General features: G+C 37.3%; 1 protein-coding gene across 1 annotated transcript in view; it reads right to left on the bottom strand.

Moving 5' to 3' along the window:
- Positions 1 to 18,784, bottom strand: part of htra1b (HtrA serine peptidase 1b) — a 38,982-nt gene extending 20,198 nt beyond the window's left edge. The window contains exons 1-3 of the mRNA XM_081393195.1: positions 18,176 to 18,784; positions 9,985 to 10,087; positions 8,145 to 8,349 (exon numbers count right to left, since the gene is read on the bottom strand). Of these exons, the coding sequence (XP_081249321.1) occupies positions 8,145 to 8,349; positions 9,985 to 10,087; positions 18,176 to 18,635 (768 nt within the window). The 5' untranslated portion in view covers positions 18,636 to 18,784. The remainder of the gene's footprint in view (positions 1 to 8,144; positions 8,350 to 9,984; positions 10,088 to 18,175) is intronic.
- Between the last annotated feature and the right edge of the window lie 259 nt (positions 18,785 to 19,043).

The raw sequence follows: 19,043 nt of genomic DNA, 5'->3' as shown, positions 1-19,043 counted from the left end.
AATAACTGACCCAGATTTTAGAAAACGTGACCTCAAAGTCAGATTTCCACTAACAGTGTCTGTTTAGAGCAAATTGTGAAGAACATAAGGCAAGTTACGACATTGCCAGGATAGCATGTTGGCGTTGCAACTGAGCAAAGATCATCTTCAAATTATCGTTTCAGTGCATTGACATGAATTCCTTGTTATTGAGACAGGAATTTTGCCAGCAGGGCTTCCCAAATTACCTTTAAGGGGAATTCCAGACAGACAGAACAATCAGTCCCAAATGAAGTTGGATCCAGCCAACAAACCCAGACTCATTTTTTAGTCTGTGCATGTAAATGTGCAGTGGCCTCAAAAAAGTATTTGGACACTTGTACCACACATTCAATTCTCACACATTTCATTGTCTAATATATCAAGTGACTGACGTCTGCAAACCAAATGCTATAACTTCAGAATTAACTTCCGTGTTCTGCATCATTTTTGCAATTTATATTAGTAGCCAGTCCTACTCGACCCGCTCTGAAGAGGGTTTCGAACCGGCGTCTCGCTCACCTCTTGAGGAGAGTGGAGTAAGGTTTACTCGCACAGCTCTTACTAACTTGGCTCCGTTACATTCACCCCCCTAAACCTCACTCCCATCCGGGTCACGGCACCAAATGTAACCGATCCTACTCAACCCGCTCCGAGCGGGATTCTAACTGGCGTCTCCAGCATGGAAGGCGGGCATGCTAGCAAGGACGCTAAAGACCACAGTCACTAGCGAGCTTCTTGAATAAAGGGGAGTGATGTTTGCATACACAGCTCTTACTAGCTTGCCTCAATTACAGTCACCCCCCTAAACCTCACTCCCATCCGGGTCACGGCACCAAATGTAACTGGTCCTACTCAACCCCCTCCTAGCAAGATTCGGCGTCTGCGGCATGGGAGGTGGGCATGCTAACAAGGACGCTAAAGACCGCAGTCACTAGTGTCAGTCGCTAGTGTGCCTCTTGAGGCCAGCGAAATGAGGTTTTCTCGCACAGCTTGTAGCTTGCCTCGATGACACAAAGTTAAAATAGAAAATTACATAAATGCAGACATGTATGAGAGTTGCATTAAATTAATGGAGAAATGTGCATGCTGAGGCTGTCATCAAACATCCCATCAGTGTTAAACACAACTGCAGAAGGCTGTACATCTCAGCTGCCGTTTTGGGACTCCTTAATGACAGGGGCTTCCCTGAGACGGTAGTAAATTACAAAGCACAGAGTTCTGTCAGGCTTGTTTTTCTGTTTATGTAGTCTTCTAATAACATGAAACTACTAATGGCGAACATATCCCACATCAATGAGCATATCCCGCAAACTCAAAAATCTGAAAAAAACAAAGGGCCCAGATGAGACAAGATTGAACATAGACTTCTGGTGTGGTCACCAATACATAGTACAAAGAAACGAGTGACTTGTAGCTCATGGTTTTACTCTAACATACATACAAAATTTTGTCAAACTAGATTTTACCGTTTCCCTGGCAGTCAGAGAATGTGTGGCATTGGCCTCTTTGGCTTCGTCCATAATCCATCCTTGAATCCCAATTACACACAATCAAAGTCCATTTCAAAACAAGTCAGTTCACTCTCTGTTTTGATTAGCTCATTTATTTGGGAGGTGGAACTTATTTTACCAGACCCGCCATTTTGGGCTTTTAAACATTGTGGGCTTTTTTTTTTTTTTACCAATCTCTGAATCTACTGAAAAAAACCTGTAAGTGGTATTTGACCTTGCAGAAAATGACAATACTTGGTGGTTTACTTAGAGTTGCTAAGTGGTTTCCAAGGTGTTCTGAGTGTTTGCTACTATAGGTTGTTCTGGGTGGTTATATACTGATACAAGTCTCTAGGATATTCAGGTTATACTTCAATGTTGTTTTTATATTAACAAATTTTTATAAAGTAAACATAAGAATAACTTTTATATTTTTAGTAATATTCCAAGACAAACACTTACTGAAACAACTAGATTTACTTGATTATCCATACATAATTTTTCTGAAAAATCATGTGAAAAATTAATACATCAAGCTTTTGAGGAAGGTTTATTTGTACATCTCTCAATCATCATTATATTGCATTGCTTTATGTTTTGCCCCCACAATAAAAACTACAAACCTTTTATCTTAAAATTAAACATCTGACTAAGACATTACTGGGAGATAGAGTAACAACTAATATTTATATTATGTCAGCAGTTGTTAAGTAGTTCTTTTGCCCAGTTAAAATGATCTTTTTTTCTGACTATTATTTCATATGTCAGGCTTTACAGGGTTTACAAGCCACATGAAATGAAGTATCACTCATGTCCCAGCACAAATAGTTAAATGGGATGAGAATGTATCATGTTTTGCACATAGTTGTGATTCTTGTGCACCTCTGATAGGATAGAAATCTGTAAACCAGAACTTCCTGAATGTGCATGACTTCACTAACAACCATCTTACAGATCTGTCTATTTCATCTTCGAGCAACGGGTTTGGCAGACAAAAGAACAGCTGTGGAAAAAAGACAGCCGTGTGTACTCAGTCCTAGAGTGGAAATACATACAGTACACACACACCGACCCTCCAGCCAATATTTGAGTTGTGACCCTTTCAACATTCATACATTCACTGATCTTTTAGAAGTACCATGACCCAGATCTAAATGAAGACGATATTAGTCATCCTTACCAGTTATTTCTCCTCACCCCTCTCACCCTGATGTGGCCTGTCGAGACCTGTTTTTATGCGATACAAACTAGAACTCAAAGAGTAACATGCTCTAACATGCTCCACTGGCATCTGTTTTCCTCTGCATTTCTGCAGGGTATGCTTTTCTCATCGAAGGTTAGACCTGTTTCAAACATTCAGAATCTGGAGCAGGTTATAGCAGCAGCAGGGTAGAAATTCTGGGGCCTGGTACAAAACAACTGAACTTTAAAAAACAACTACCTTCCCAGCAGGGTCGAAACACACTGAGTACCACCCCAAAGTCCCTATAGTGGAGCAGCTAAGTGCTTATGTTTGGCAGAATTGTTCAGTTTATGATACAAGCGTGAAAATTGGCATGAGCAGTCTCCATGGGTCACTTGACAAGAAAATTGTCTGAGCCACTTGAAATTTCAAGATGGCGGCCATTTTTCAAGATGGCCGACACCTTAGTGAAGCAGTTAAGTGAAGTAGTGGTTTATTTGTTGATACAAGCATGAAAATTGGCATGAGCAGTCTCTGTGGGTCACCTGACAATAAATCACCTACAGCAATTAGGCTTAAGAAATCATTTAGTTGGTGATACAATCATGAAAATTGCCATGAGCGTAATTGCTCCACTAAGGTGGTGGCCATCTTGAAATTCAAGTAGCTGTGGGTGGCTTATTGTCTAGTGACCATCAAAGACTGCTCATGCCAATTTTCATGTTTGTATCACCAAATAAATCACTATATCACTTAACTGCTCCACAAAGGTGTCGGCCATCTTGAAAAATGGCCGCCATCTTGAAATTTCAAGTAGCTGTGGGTGGCTTATTGTCTAGTGACCATCAGAGACTACTCATGCCAATTTTCATGTTTGTATCACCAAATAAATCACTATATCAATTAACTGCTCCACAAAGGTGTCGGCCATCTTGAAAAATGGCCGCCATCTTGAAATTTCAAGTAGCTGTGGGTGGCTTATTGTCTAGTGACCATCAGAGACTGCTCATGCCAATTTTCATGCTTGTATCACCAAATAAACCACTATATCACTTAACTGCTCTAATAAGGTGTTGGCCATCTTGAAAAATGAAAAATCTTGAAATTTCAAGTGGCTCCGACAATTTTCTTGTCAAGTGACCCATGGAGACTGCTCATGCCAATTTTCACGCTTGTATCATAAACTGAACGATTATATCACTTAGCCGCTCCACTACTAGTTCCTTTATGGCGGGAATACCATCCTGACTATCGAGTCTCAATAAATCTCGATCAAAAGATTGAATACAAGTAGGCCAAATATACTTTTCTGACTTTTCTGTCAGTATATGTCAAGTGTACTTAAGTGTAATTTTAAGTATATTTATGAGAAATGCAAAAAGTAGACTGAAAGCATCCTTTCTTATTTTAAAAGAAGTATTATAGCACACTTGAATAAACTTTATTTTTGTAAGGGTCATAATAAAGACTGCCTACTATAATCTTCCTCTTTGTACGTGCTTATCACAATTGTGACTTATATCTACTTGCATTACTGACCTTCTCAGACTAATACTGACAGATAAAAAATGCTGATACCAGTATACGGATACTGTGCATCTCTCAGCAGAAAACACGATGGACAGCAGATTCTGCTGTGTAACAGACCTGCGGCTCTGGACAGAAAATAAAGGGATTTCTGGGTTACCAGACATTTTTGTGATTTATAAAGATGAAATGTCTATCAAGTGTGGGCCATTTAGAACTATATAAAACTTGGTATCAAGTGGGATCACATTTACATGTAAATGAACCCAAACTTCAAGTTGAAGCTATAAACTGCTAAAATCATGTGGATTCAGTTAGATTTGCTAAATAGAATGGGTTTTGCATGCCTAACACTGCAGGTGAAACTTGCATTGAGCTCAACAGAAGGATTTTTTTAAACAAAAGATGAGTAATTCCCTACATTATTTCTTGTGGCTTCATAAAAACATACTGCAAAGTTTATTTTGTGCTAAGATTCTTTATTTTCTGCTGATTTCAACTAATTTAAATATAATGCTGCTTCTTTAATGCTGCTTCTTTGATGCTGCTACTTATACTGAATGAATACTGTAACATGTAAATATTAACGCATAAAAATGGGTGTGAATAATTTGATGGGAATAAAAAAAAAAACAAGAATCAGATTAGATCGAGAAACACAGAATGAACCCCTAAGAAAGAACAGGTGCAAGTGCAGAAACTAGGCCATGATTTGGTTTTCCAGAGAAGGGATCCATTGAGAGCCTCTAGACATTGCAAATAATCTGTAATGAGTTTGGAAATGACTTCCGTCCAAAAATACCAGACTAACAAGGTGGTCTCCGTAACAACCCTGCAGCATATTTAAAAACAACTTGAATGTTTTTCATGTCTGTTCTGTCAAATCATTTTAAATATGAAGAGAAATTCGGATATGGAATTCTCAATGGCGACAGAGACATGAACCAATCGACCAAAGTCTGGCATGAAACTCAAGCTGAAAAGAATATGAGACAGTTACCCGGTATAAATTATTCACAGTACGGCAGTGACTAAGCAGAAACTCAGCCAGAGAGGGAGGAGTTATGCATGAGAGTCCGAGAAGGAATTATAGAGACGTGGCACTGCTGTCGGCCAGTACAAGAGCCAGTAACTGTTACCAAACCATATCAAACAGTAACACCACTCCTATTGTTAAGTAAGTCAAGTGTCATAAGCTTTCTGTGTCACTAATGCCTAGGCATTTTCAATGCGTTGTAACTACATACCCTTTTTATTTACCACAGTGCACGAGATGTGAAGAGATGATGTGCCATGACAATCTGAAATATTTCTTGACACTTTACTTGAAGCCTTTATATAATGCATTATGAAATGGATAGTTTTGGTCCTGCATACTGATTGGTCAGTACAGCACTTCAGTTGTACCAAAATACACAACATATTTACAGTATCACACCGTTTTTTTTAAGCGGATAGTAAAATAGTAATGAAATAAAAAGGCACTTAAGCATACTTAAAGAGTAAAAGTTCACTCCCTTTTTATTTGACTATGATTAACACACTTAAGTACACTTTTAAAAAGTGCTCTTTTTAAATAATGTCACATTAAAAGCTCTATATAGGTCACACTTGATGGTCCACTTTAGACATTCTACTAACTGGTAACTTTGCAACTACATGTCAACTAACTCTCATAGAGTATTAGTAGACTGTCTGCTTAATATATCAGCTAACACTTGATAGATCCCCAATAGACATTCAACTGACTGTAATTAACTTTACAATTACATGTCAACTTATTCTACTACCCTGAACCCTAACAGTCTACTAAAGTCTACTAATACTAGACTAATCAGAGTTAGTTAACATGTAGTAGTAGCAAAGTTACTTATAGTTATTAGAACGTCTAAATGAGATCCTCGAAATAAAGTGCAACCCTATACTAAAGCATGTTATACTTGAATGTAATTTTAACTGTATGTCATTCAAAGTACTAAACCACAACTTCAATAGTGTTATTAATAATATATTTAAATACATGACAAATGTCAATAAAAATGACATTAAATTATATTTTAGTTGACCAAAAATGCTTGTCAGTACATTCGGCAGTATTAACTATTTTTCAAAGACAATAAAAAATTATTATTAATTTAGCCTATAATACATTTTCATTTAATTGTAAATACCATGCAATTAAGTGTCTGAAAACATTTCATTACGTTCGCTTCTTTTAAAGTATATTATTTCCATAATTCCATATTATTTCCTTAAAAGAGCTATCTCTACCTGATCTCACCCTTAAATGTAGTTTTTTTTTTGGTGTAACCTAATATATTTATGTTGATTCAGTAATGTTAAATTAAAAAATATATATTTGATTTAAATCAATTAATTTAGATGTTACCACATGAAGCATTTTTAAGGTTACCATTTTTTTCAGTGTGGAAGGATGACACTTTATATTTCAAAGGAAATTTGCATCTGTAATCTTTTTACTGTGTAGTAGCCCTTTTAGTAAAATCATTAAGGTGCTTGAGACTGCATTGTATTGTAAATACAGCATTGTTCATGTTTTACAATCAAATTGTAAAATAAATTCTATTTTTTATAAATAATTTCCAACACATTTATAATATACTTACTTATTCAAGTTTATATCTAGTATAGTATAATGCATTACAACACAAAATTGGTGGTGTTCATGCTGTAATGCACTATATTTTTTGAAGGGATAACCATACAAATGCATTATAAGATATTATAATCTATAAAACATAACTGATTATATGTATTAAGAACTATGAGCATTGTAAACATCTTTATGTGGCTTATTTTGTAGTCTACTTATACAAGCTTTTAGTAACATTTTAACATATTTTCTTTTGATGACAAATGTGCAAAATCCCTTTTTTTCACTTTAGTATGTTAGCCCCCCACCCATTTAATGTTATATAAGCAACTCTAATCAAATCCTTGGGTCTCGGTACTAATTGCTGTAAGTCAAAATGGTCTCTTCATGTGTTTCCTGACCTTGCCTGGGTGTGGAGACATGCTTGTTAAGTGGAGCAATTCAACACAGCTTATCTAGATCTGTCTCTCTTACTGATACATAAGTGCCTTCCTTTGACAGGGTCATTCTTCTCTGAACCAAGAAAAGCATATTTCTGCCCACTTCTATGCTTATTCTGCAAAAATGGGCATGAGACAACACTGATGTTGAGGCAGCCTCTGGGGAAAGGCATGATTTGCTATTTTCAAATTCATTGCTGAAGACATCATGGAAACAATCTCAGATGCTAATTAAACAAGTCTAAGCATGTTATCCATATCTCGGAAGCAAATAATTAAGATTCCCCTCATAATTTTGTAAAAGTAGAGTTAAAAAAATTTGTATTGATTTTTTTTTAGAAAAGGTACATCGGCATCTCTTTCAAACCAAAGTAACTTGAACGCACTGACATCGTAATTATGACTTTCCAACTTGTAAATATGAATTTCCCAGGAGGACGTGAAAGCACCAATAGTCTTCTTACACAAGGCGCATGGGGGATTAGCAATTGATTTCAACAGAGTTTGGCTTTAGCTTGTTGCTAAGTTAATTATGCGACACTCTTTAAGATTATAGAACGCACAAATATAGGGAAAACTGTCAATTGTTTGTAATATATTGAACTGTTTTAAGCTATATTTTCGTTATTGAATTCATTTAAATTGACATTTTTTCTTGCATCATGCACCATCTTTTTACCATGCATTATGGAGTTGGATTCTCCATCTAATAATGCCCTAGAATTTGGGCAAAAAACGGTATCTTGCGTTAAGGATCTTCCTTAGTACAGGAAGCAATTCCTTATGTCTTTGAGAGTCTTAATACATATGTGGTATCCAAAAGTCCTGAGTGTGACATACTATATGAGCAGGTATGGACATGTACTCACTGGAGCATCTATCTTGATGAGGGCGATGTCTGCTTTCTCATCCACGTCTTTGATTTTGGCGTCATAGGTGGCACCAGTCTTTAGCTCGACCTTCACCCGATGTTTGTTGGCTACCACGTGAGCATTGGTTACGATCAGACCATCTTCAGACACCACGAAACCAGACCCGCTGGCCACCGCCACTTCCCGCTTGGAGAACACCATTCTAAAAAAGATTATTGATATATTAAAGATATATTGATGAGAAACCCTCTTACTTTCCACTGAGTAACAGCAAAGAATGATCGTCACTCAACATCTTTGATTTAACTATATTTTCCAGCTAGACTTGAGGGCAAGGAAGAACTTCCTCTGACAAATGATTTGTGGAAAACATAATGGTTGTTCTCCAGATTTTTCACCGCACTGCATGATTTCAACAGCCTAAAATTGAGGTTGGGTGTATTCTACATTCCAGTCTTATGCAATGATGAAGATATCATGATGTTTAAGAGAGAGATCCAATCTAATCTGTCTATAATGAAGTGGAAAAAACATCCAATCAGATACTTGTTATTACAATAATATATAGAATAACAATGCTATTCTGTATATTGAGGATAAAACTTTGTGGAACATGCCATAAAAGAGCTTGTCACTTCAACTCGCACAACATGATTTAGCCATAAGTAACATATTCCTGGAACAACATTCTTGTCAATCAATCTTAGGTCAACCTACTCCAGAAATAATGATGATCGAGGCCTATCAAAAGACAAAAATAAAGGGAGTAAAGAGGGACTATTTTTTCCCAGTGTTGACTCATAAAGGCAGAGAAAGATTAAGAAGATCGACAAAATTGAAATAGTTCATGTTCAGTATTAAAAATAAAGGTTCCAAGAACCACTTTTGTTTTCCCCAAAGAACCTTTCAAAGAAACAGTTACAAAAAGAAAAGAATCCTTAGGAAGATGAACCTTTTAATAATCTAAAGAGTCTTTTTCCACTGTACAGTTTCCATGGATGTTAAAGGATCTTCATGGAGCCATAGATGCCAATAAAGAACCTTTATTTTTAAGAGTGTTGTGTTAAAGGGTGTGTTCAAAGTTGGCAGGTTTGGTTCGATTAAAACAAACTCTGGTATGATTGCTCTGTTAGTGCGGTTCATTTGAATAAGTGTGAACGCTGCCATCCAAACCCCTGTGGGCACCAAAGAAGTGGCTTCCAAATTAACTCTGGTGTGGTTTGACTGAAAAAATGCAACACAGACCAAAGACATCTAAACAAAGCAAACCAGGACGTGATGTGACTTGATGCCACAAGATCTGACTAAAAAAATGATAGAATGCTTAAGCATACCCGTATTTTTCTTGACATAGGAGCTATGTTGCCCATTACAGTTCAGAACTGGCATTGGAAATGCCATCTCCGTGCAGCATTTCTTCATTTGTGTGCAATGGAGGATTTCCTGGTGCTGTTTTGACTCTTTTACACATTTTTAGAATCTCTTTGCAAGTTCTCAGCTGGTAAAACACCATCCTATATACGCACATACAACGAGCACATTTAGCCCAGCGCACAGCATTGTGTTGGATGTTCAGTAAGTTCTGTCACAAAATATCCGTCATAAAAGCCGTTTTGTTTGTTTGTTTTGTATGTTTTGGGTCACTGTTAAGCAAAGCAGGAATAAATTGTAACAGTTTTGCTTATCTTATTACATTTTTTGTTCTCAACCAAAAATACAGGACCAAAAAGAGAATGGAACTACAAGTGTGAACACACCCAAAAATAGTCCTGATAAAGATGTCTTCTTGGAGACATGAGATCATTGATTGATGGAGTGTGTGATTCAAGATACATACTTGCGGAACAGCTCAATGTGAACCACAGCTGGAGCGATCTTCTCCACCACATCAGCTATGAAGTTATATCTGTGCCGGAGACTATCTGGATTGTCCTCTTGGCCTGGAGAACACATGGCAAACAAAGAGTCAGATTATATGGTACAGCAAATAGACTGTGTTTAATTCAACCCAATTATTTATAAACAGAATTGAAGATAGTTCTAATTCTAATCATTATTTATTCTAGGACTTGATTATGGATTGCGCTAGTGATGTCAGGAGGGTGTACACCAAGGTCCTCAGTGCATGGAGCTCGATGGCCTTCCCTGGGGCAGGGCCCAGTGTGAGTTAGGGGAAGCAGGCCTCCCCTCGTTCCACGTTCAAGGGGTTCAAGTTCAAGCCCCTCTGTCCATTCACCGCATCTTTAAGCGTGGGGCCCGGTGTGGCTGCACTAGTTGCACCACCAGTTTCTCCAGGACGGCACTGTAGAGCTATAATGTCAGCCTACCAAAACCACAACCTTACATTTTTGGGCCAATTTGTAGGGGTGTAACGATTCCCTCATGTCACGATTTGATACATATCACGATACTGAACTTACGATACGATATTGTTGCAGTACTCCAAGAAATATGGTAAAAGGTTAACAAAAAATGAACTGTTGATTAAAATGTTAAATTTGGTATTACAAATTGAAATGAAATGAATGGAAATTCATTGGAAACTTGGACTTGGTGCTGGTAACCCAATGCACAGGACAATGGTGACACCAGAATAAAACATTTTTTTTTTACTTTTTACTTTTCGTTTCAGCAGAGTAAAAAGTTGATTTAAGTAATTCAAGTAGATAGGTATTTTAACATTTTTCACTTAATGAAATATACAGTTATACATTGTAAAACATAAAGGCATCCCATCATACCAGAAACACCATCACAGTCTTTTTACAGTGCATTTCTGGCAACCCCAGTTGCCATCTTTTCACCTTAAATTTAACGTGATATGTTTTACCTTGTATAGTACTTACAAAATAATGAAATAAATGGAGCGAAATATTGATTTGAATTGAAATTATTTCATTATATAAGAGGAAAGAGAGATTAGTGTGCTGCGAAAAACATGAAACTAGCACGGCTATGTATGAATGTCTTGCCAGGAGACAACAGTCACTTAGAGTTTTAGTTTCCTTAAACAAAAAATATTTGACCACAGACAGAATGCCATGATTTCTCAAACAGGAACCGGAGAGAGCTATTCAACTAGAATTATTCCATAAAACACCAGCAGACCAAAACTTATAAAAAAGCAAAAATGAATAACATGATTGTGATTTTATGGGAAACAGAGGTCGACTTGTCTAGGCAATGATGCATCCTTAAATTCACAGGAAGTCAAAAAGTGCTTATAAAACTTGGGTCTGAGTCAAACCCTTTTATAACTTTGCACATGTAACACTATCTTTTACCTTGTATAACCCTCCTTTCACAACATCTGCAGGCACGCACATCTGCACTGCCCCCTTGCCCATGTTAGGTAGCGTGCTATTGGTTTCTTCCCTGAGGGTCTGTGTACAGCTCTGTATATCCACTGTTTGAAATCCCCGGTGATAAATAGATCCTTGACCCAAAACACCAAAATGTTTATGACCTTTTTTTCTTTTTCTGGGAGATGCTTGACTGTTTGGGTTATAAAAGAGAGTAAAACTATAATGCAACACAGATGGGTAAAACGACGTTGCACGCTTGCCAAACCAAACACCGCCTACAACATTATATATCTGTTGTCTTGTCTCCTATTATGAATTATATCAGATGCTAGCTCGTGTCTTTTCTTAATGACACTTGGCAACCTCTCAGAAAACCCTAGTCTTCTAAGTTGAAAATTGGTTGTAAATAGGAATTATATTTTACTGTTGTAGAAACACGCTGCTAAAAACGAAAATTGTTGGCTTATATAACTGATTGCCATTCCCTCCAGCACATCCCATCATGACTCTGGAATCTTGATAATGGAATTGTTTTTCCTCCCTCATAATATGGCTCAACATCTGTAGAGGGGTTAGCATGTTTAAAGCGAGAGAATGTTTCATTTGTTATATCATAGCTGGCACAAAATGCAACACATTTATGCAACCCACATACGAGTCATGTTTTATGTGAAAAGTACAAATGATGATTTTATATGCTTCAGGGACACTGGGAAAGGTCAGGAAATGGCCACGTGACATCTTCTCTTTGCAAGTGATACTTTAACAAACTGAAAAGAAAATGTCGCAGCTTTCATAACATTTCATAAAAAGCCCTCCGGTGTTAAGCATTATGGGTTTAAACTCTTTTGAACTAATTTCACAAATTCGTAATTCGCTCTGTTCCTAAAAACCTAGTGAGTAAAACAATGTATCTTAGAATGTGAAAACAATTTGCCTTGTGATGCTGTTTATGTTCAATGTTTTATTGTTATGTATTTTATGTTGTTATGTGATGTAAAAAAAGACTAGCATACTTAAAAAAAAATTTGTTAAAAATAATATACTTAAATGTGAACTGAATGTTTTTGGAAACTTAATTGCACGTTATTTACAGTTACAGTAGTTGTAATTGAAATATAATTTTTTTGACCCACTAAGAATTATTTATTTGATTTCATACCTCTATTTTGTCTTTGAAATATGGTTAATGTAGTGTACTGTTGAATGTACTGACAAACATTTATGTTAAACTAAAATATACTTCAATTTTATTTCTATTGAAAACTGTCATGTTTTAAAATATATTAATAATTACTTGAAATTATGAAGTTGCAATTTAGTACATTTCAAATATATTAACTTTAAATGTCACATTAAATGTCACATTAGTTAAAATTTGAATCATGCACGTTATACTTGTAATTTAAAATTTTAAACATTTAATTTGACATTATTACAGTTCACTTTTTAAGTGTGTTAAATATAGTTATAAAAATGAAGAATTGTATGATAAATACATTTATGTCTAATCTGTGATTTGATAATATGGTTTATTTCTGTTATTTTTGTTTTGGCTAGTAATTTTACTCTTTATACATGCAACCGATACCATTTCTTCACACTAAAGCTATGTGTCATTTTATGCAAAATTATGTGTCATTTTGAAATGATATGAAAATCTAGAGGAACAGATGTATCTAGATGTTTTCAACGAAATCAATAGTGTACTGAGAGAGGAGTCTCTTCAGACATCCCCACAGTCATTTCCATTTCAGAAATTCAGCGGCTTTGTGTCCGGAAAATATGCCTTCTTATGCAAGAAGAGAAGTTTTCCTCAAGGACAAATCACATTGAGAGATCAGTGAGAGTTAGTTGACATGTAGCTGCAAAGTTACTTGTAGTTAGTAGAATGTCTAAAGTGGACTATCGAAATAAAGTGTTACCAATTATATTTTCTATATTAGATCAGTGTTCCATGTTTCAAATCCACAGGCCCATTCCAACATTGCAACTCATGTATTATCTAGAATTCGGAGTTTCCCTTTGTAAATATGACTTCTATTGGTCATTTAATCTTGGAACGGCAGAGGAGAACAGCAGCATGCGTGCTTAGAATAAACAGAACAATATTGTGCGCTGTTGTGGATGCTAATATAGTTATAGTTATCGTTCTTGGAGTGAACAAGTCTTTACTTTCTATAGTGAAAATTATACGTATATTCTACACCAGTTTTTTTTCTGCAGTGTAAGCAAAATCATTTCAGACAGTTTATATTGTGCTGATATGACATAAGAACCCTCACAAATTTATCCGGTGTTATTTTGTTGTGAAACAAAGATCTAGTATCAAAGATCTTTGATGGCCACCAGACTACTGTGTTTGTTTCGGATTACAGCTAGCAGGCTATAAATCTTGTGGAAATTTTGAATTCGGAAATTCCAGGTGGAATTTGGGCCAGTTCTTTTTATGAATGGGGAAACTGTCGTAGATGCACCATGCAAACAAACAGATGTCATTAGCCTCATGTAAACTCAATTGTGTCATCATCGCTGCCTGTGCCAGCTATAAAGGATTGCACATAGACTTAGAGACAGTTGTGATGTAATGTCGTTTGGGTGCTATTACTAGATCGCATCCTATTGGCTTAAACAGAGAGATGATTCCTTACCAACAGTAGCATGCGTGCAGCCACATGTTTTTTTCATCTTTCAAGAGCACAGTGTTAAAGATGATGATTATAATTGAAATATTTCTTGAAGCTTATATGTTATGGTTGGTGCAGTGGATGCCATGCAAATGGACCAACCAGGACAAGCTAGGAGCACCAAATCACCACTTTAAATTTAAAAATTTAGTTGAACCACTAATACTGTAGTAGAATACAATTTAAATCTGTAAATTATAGAAAGTGATAAGTGAAAGTGAACTCACTCGCTATAATAGTGATGCCTGACTTAGCTTGTCTTGTACTTAGAAGCATTACATATAGTGTAAAGTGATTAAAATGATATCTATAAATCAATATCTGGTAACTATAAGCTCAAAGTCTTGGTTAAATGATCCCAGAGGGTCCATCATATCTAAAGCATATCTGCCCTTTTCCACGTCAGTGGTATTTTCAACGCTATCTCACGACCAATTCGTACGAATTCGTACGAATGATAAAAAGATGGCTAATTTGTACAAATTCGTACGACCTCACTCGTACGAATTTGTACGATTTGTCTAAACCCACGTGATGGGTAGGTTTAGGGGCGGGGTCAGGGGTAGGTCATTCGTATGAATTCATACGAATTGGGCAATTCGTAAAATATGTACGATTTTGCAAAAATCGTACGAATTCGTACGAGTGATGTCGTATGAATTCGTACGAATTAGCCACCTCGTAGAATTTGTACGTTTTCCCGTGAGATCGGGTTGGTATTTTGCCTGATCCCAGAACTGCTCTGTAGGCATACAGTTTTCCTTGCAGATCTTATACTCTGCATGCCACCATCTGAGATTGGCTTGTGGTATGCATTTCCTCCTCTGATGCAAACTCAGCACTTGGGGCAAACCAAAGAGAGTGTGTGCTGACTTTATGCAGCATAACACCCTTACATCTACTTCAGCTTATGTTTGAGACAGACACTCTTTTGCTCATTAAAATCACCATTAACTCAAAATTTGATGTCTGTCAGCAATTAAAGCCAAACGCACCATTTTTTTTTCAGTTCGGGGAATTTCAAAAACATGATATCACACATATGGATCATTTGGGCGTACAATAATGTAAGTGTTTGGGCAAGACCCCTAGTCCTCTCGTCACAGGGGCATTGACATCATTTAAGGGTGTTTCTTCATCTATGGGCACTTTTATGTGCCAGAAGTTGGTTATATAAGTTGTTGTTAAATAAAGTTTGTTAACATTTTTACCATGCCATTGTCATTTATTTATCAGGCTACTTTTCAAATGCTCTTTGTGTATAGGTTTTATTGTTCCTTATCCATGTTATCCTTATCCAAAAAGTGTACTTTTCTACCATAGTGCGCAATAGTATCAGTGAAGAGCTTTAGATGAAATATGAGGAATGTAATGCATGGGGCGGGGGATTAAAACATTTATTTTCAATGTCAAGGCCACTGTAATTTCTTGAACAAGAACATGTGGATATTAAACCGTGCAAACTCAGAGCGAGGGTTTAATTTTGAAATTGCGATGAACATCACTTCACATATTTAGAAACATACTGATGTATTCTCTGGTGTTGGCATAGGTTTATAAATGATTTACGTTACAAATCTGGTGAAATGACGCACGTTGCGTTCCCAGATGAACGTCATAAGCAACCTAAACTCAACACATGCAGAGATGGCGTTTGTTAAGACGTGCTCCACGCATGTAAATGAAAACAGTGCAACACTTCGCAATGGAACAAAGCGTGGCAGATTTTATAAGTATTCCCAAATGCACGTTATTTGAAACCCAAACAAACAGCAAGGTTACACATACTCAACTCTGTCATGCTGATACCTCGAGACAGCTTTACACCCAAAATATTGTCACGTTTTAATATCGCAAGGAACGAGATCTCACAACATCCCTATTATTGAACTACATTAACATTTATACATTTGGCAAATGCTTTTATCCAAAGCGACTTACATTGCAATGTACATTTCAAGGTAAATTTTTTACATTCTTATTGCTTTCCCTGGTAATCGAACCCATGATCTTAACGTTTCAAGCGCCAACGCTCTACTGTTTGAGCTACAGGAAAGCTTACAATCTCAGGGGGTTCAGAGTTCAGAGGGGCTCAGGTAAAGAGGTTCAGCTGACAAAAAAGTTGGGGAATCCCTGCATTGCACCTATATGAAATGAGGAGAACTTGTACATTTTAATGTGTTTGAAAGACAAAAGTCTTCCAAAGACAGTAACACATGATTATGACTCACTGAGTGATAATTCAAATAATAATTAAGGAGCTGCTTATAGATTTGGAAGAACTTCTGAATATATGGAAAAACAGCTCAAAGACTGTAAAATGCGACCTAGATCTGGATCCTCAGAGAATAGGTTTCTTAGATAATGTCCAGCCTCAAGAACTCCAGATGTAGATTACATCATGTGATGGGAGATGTCTTGCTGTAATAGCTTTGATTGAGTAGAAACAGAGTTTTGGCTGTAGATCTTAGATGAACTGTTGAGCAGAACTTGGGTGCACAAACACTCTTGACGTATAATGCTATTTTTGGCCAGTCAAACGGTGACTGGAACAAAGGTAAGGTGATAACTTAAAGAGCCAAAGGGAAGACGCAGAAAGCCGGGTTACATGGATTTGTGCAGACTGCGCCAGGCTTGATTTGGAAATCATTATGTCCAAAAAGGTCTGGTAACACCTAATTAATCACATTGGAAGAGGCTTGTTCAGTGTGTTCAGAAGAATAAAACAAGTTTAGTACATTATAGATCCATAACTAAGCCTAGTGCTGTCTGTTGCCTAACTTTGACCACATACAAGGGTCCAGGTGTGCTGTCAGAGATCTAATTTCCCATATTCCTGCTTAATTTCAAACTATCCGGGTCTTTTTTCAAACTCTCACCAGATCATATGGTCAGATGGTAGCATAATGTTACTGAATACCTTTTGACTCTTTCTTAAGGCTAAATGTGCATTGACTGCATTTCTGCTTTATGGATAACAATTCTGGGGAAATGTTTGGTGGAGTTATGATGGGCCAGATCCATTTGAAGCACTGGATTTATGGAGACCACACTGTCTGTTCTGAAACACTAACTTTTTATGAATTTACTTTTCCTCCTGCAATTCCAGGAGAATCTGGATGAACTACGACTGACTCCTCTTTCAGGGAAGGGTCCGGAACTCTTCCTTGTGTGGTTATCTGCTATGTGGATGTGTTTTTGCACTCTATTCCAGTATGTTTCCAGTGCCAAGAATAAATCCTGGGCTAATGGGGCTTCCAACGAACTGGCGAGATCTAATAAGCTTCTGTGTTTACCGTCTTGAGAAGGAGCCAGTTTAAACCACGCAATACCAGATTCTAAGAGTCTGCCAGCACTTTATTTATTTTTTTCACAAAATTATTTTCTAATTATTTAGTAGACGAAATGTCAACAAGTCACATTATATTAGCATTTTATAAGAGAGAGTAGGCCTATGTAAGGATAACGTGATAAGCATTAGGGCACATCAGACACTTTTCTTAGCCTTTAAGGAATGGATTGAATTTAATATTCTGTCTGAAATGCACTTGTGTTTTGACTAGTCAATTCAATTCAATTCACATTTATTTGTATAGTGCTTTTCACAATACACATCATTTCATGAGTCCACATTACAATTTAGAGTGATCTGTTATCAGAGGTAACTGTCTAAATTATGTATTTCAGAAATGTACATATAAAATCACAGTCAGCGAAAAAAGGTATTAATTTAAACAATGTAATAATTTAATGCAGAAACAATGAGCTCATTGAAGTAAATGAATACTTGTTTGTTATGACATTTAGAAAACTGTAGCATTGGTGCACTATACTATATAGCTTTGACTTCTCTGCAGACTAAATCCCTGCATCATTAAACCAATGCAATGTGATGTATTGTGCGATTAGTTTAGCTCACTACGTTTTCACATAATAACACTCAAGAATGTTGTGTGGAAATGCCGTCAAAACTCTCTCCAATTTGAGACTTCTAAAACTCCATCTAGGCAGCATTCGTTTTGAACGCCAGTCTTACCTTTCCCGCAGGCTCCTCTCTGGATGAAGATGGTGGGCGGCTGCTGGAGTTTCTGCGCCCGGTTACTGACTCTCTTGAGTTCGCAGATGTTCCTGTAGGACACCCCATCACTCCCGCATACGGGATCAGGGCTCTTACACACGCACACGCCGGTCTTTCCTCTCCTCCTCACTGTGGTCGTTGTTCCGACCCCATCGGACACAGCGCACTCCAAACCCTCTCCACACTCCGGGTCACCCAGTTTCCCTGTCCCGCCGCAGGGCTCATCCTCGCCGGCCGCGCACACTGGACAGCAGTCGCACTGGTCAAGGATGTCTCCGGCCAGACAGTCGGCCGGTGTGGGCGGACACAGACTCTTATCGCAGCGCTCCGGACAGCCGATCACATAACGCTTAGAGATACGCGCATCGCACAGCAACGGCACCAGAATAACAGACACGCATAGAACCCACAGACGCATTTTAATATTAGTTAATATTAGGCTAAGTAAAATCTCTTCAAGTGACTAAGTTATGGAATACGTCACAGGACGAATAAAAATAAAATGCTCGTAAACTTGACTGAGTTTGTTGTGCTGTCGAATGCCCGTTATCTTGCGCTTAAATCAGAGACTTTATAAAGCTTGAGGAGTATAAACAGCAACGCCGATTGGTTGCGTGTGTATGACGTCAACGGTGTGGGTGGGACGAGCTGCAATGGTACACACAGAGGCCACGCCTTAAGCATGTGTCTAAATATTGTGGTAACAAATCCCATGCACACCCGTTGAGAGATTCGCAGTCCTATACAATGTCAAAGAAACTTAAAGGAATAGTTCACTTCAAAATGAGAATTCTGTCATCATTTACTCTCCCTCAAGTTGTTTCAA

This window comes from Scardinius erythrophthalmus, assembly GCF_964197995.2.
Source record: "Scardinius erythrophthalmus genome assembly, chromosome: 18".
In the NCBI taxonomy this organism is placed as follows: domain Eukaryota; kingdom Metazoa; phylum Chordata; class Actinopteri; order Cypriniformes; family Leuciscidae; genus Scardinius; species Scardinius erythrophthalmus.
The sequence above is the reverse complement of the archived record's forward strand: the minus strand, read 5'-3'. Positions and strand labels throughout refer to the sequence as shown.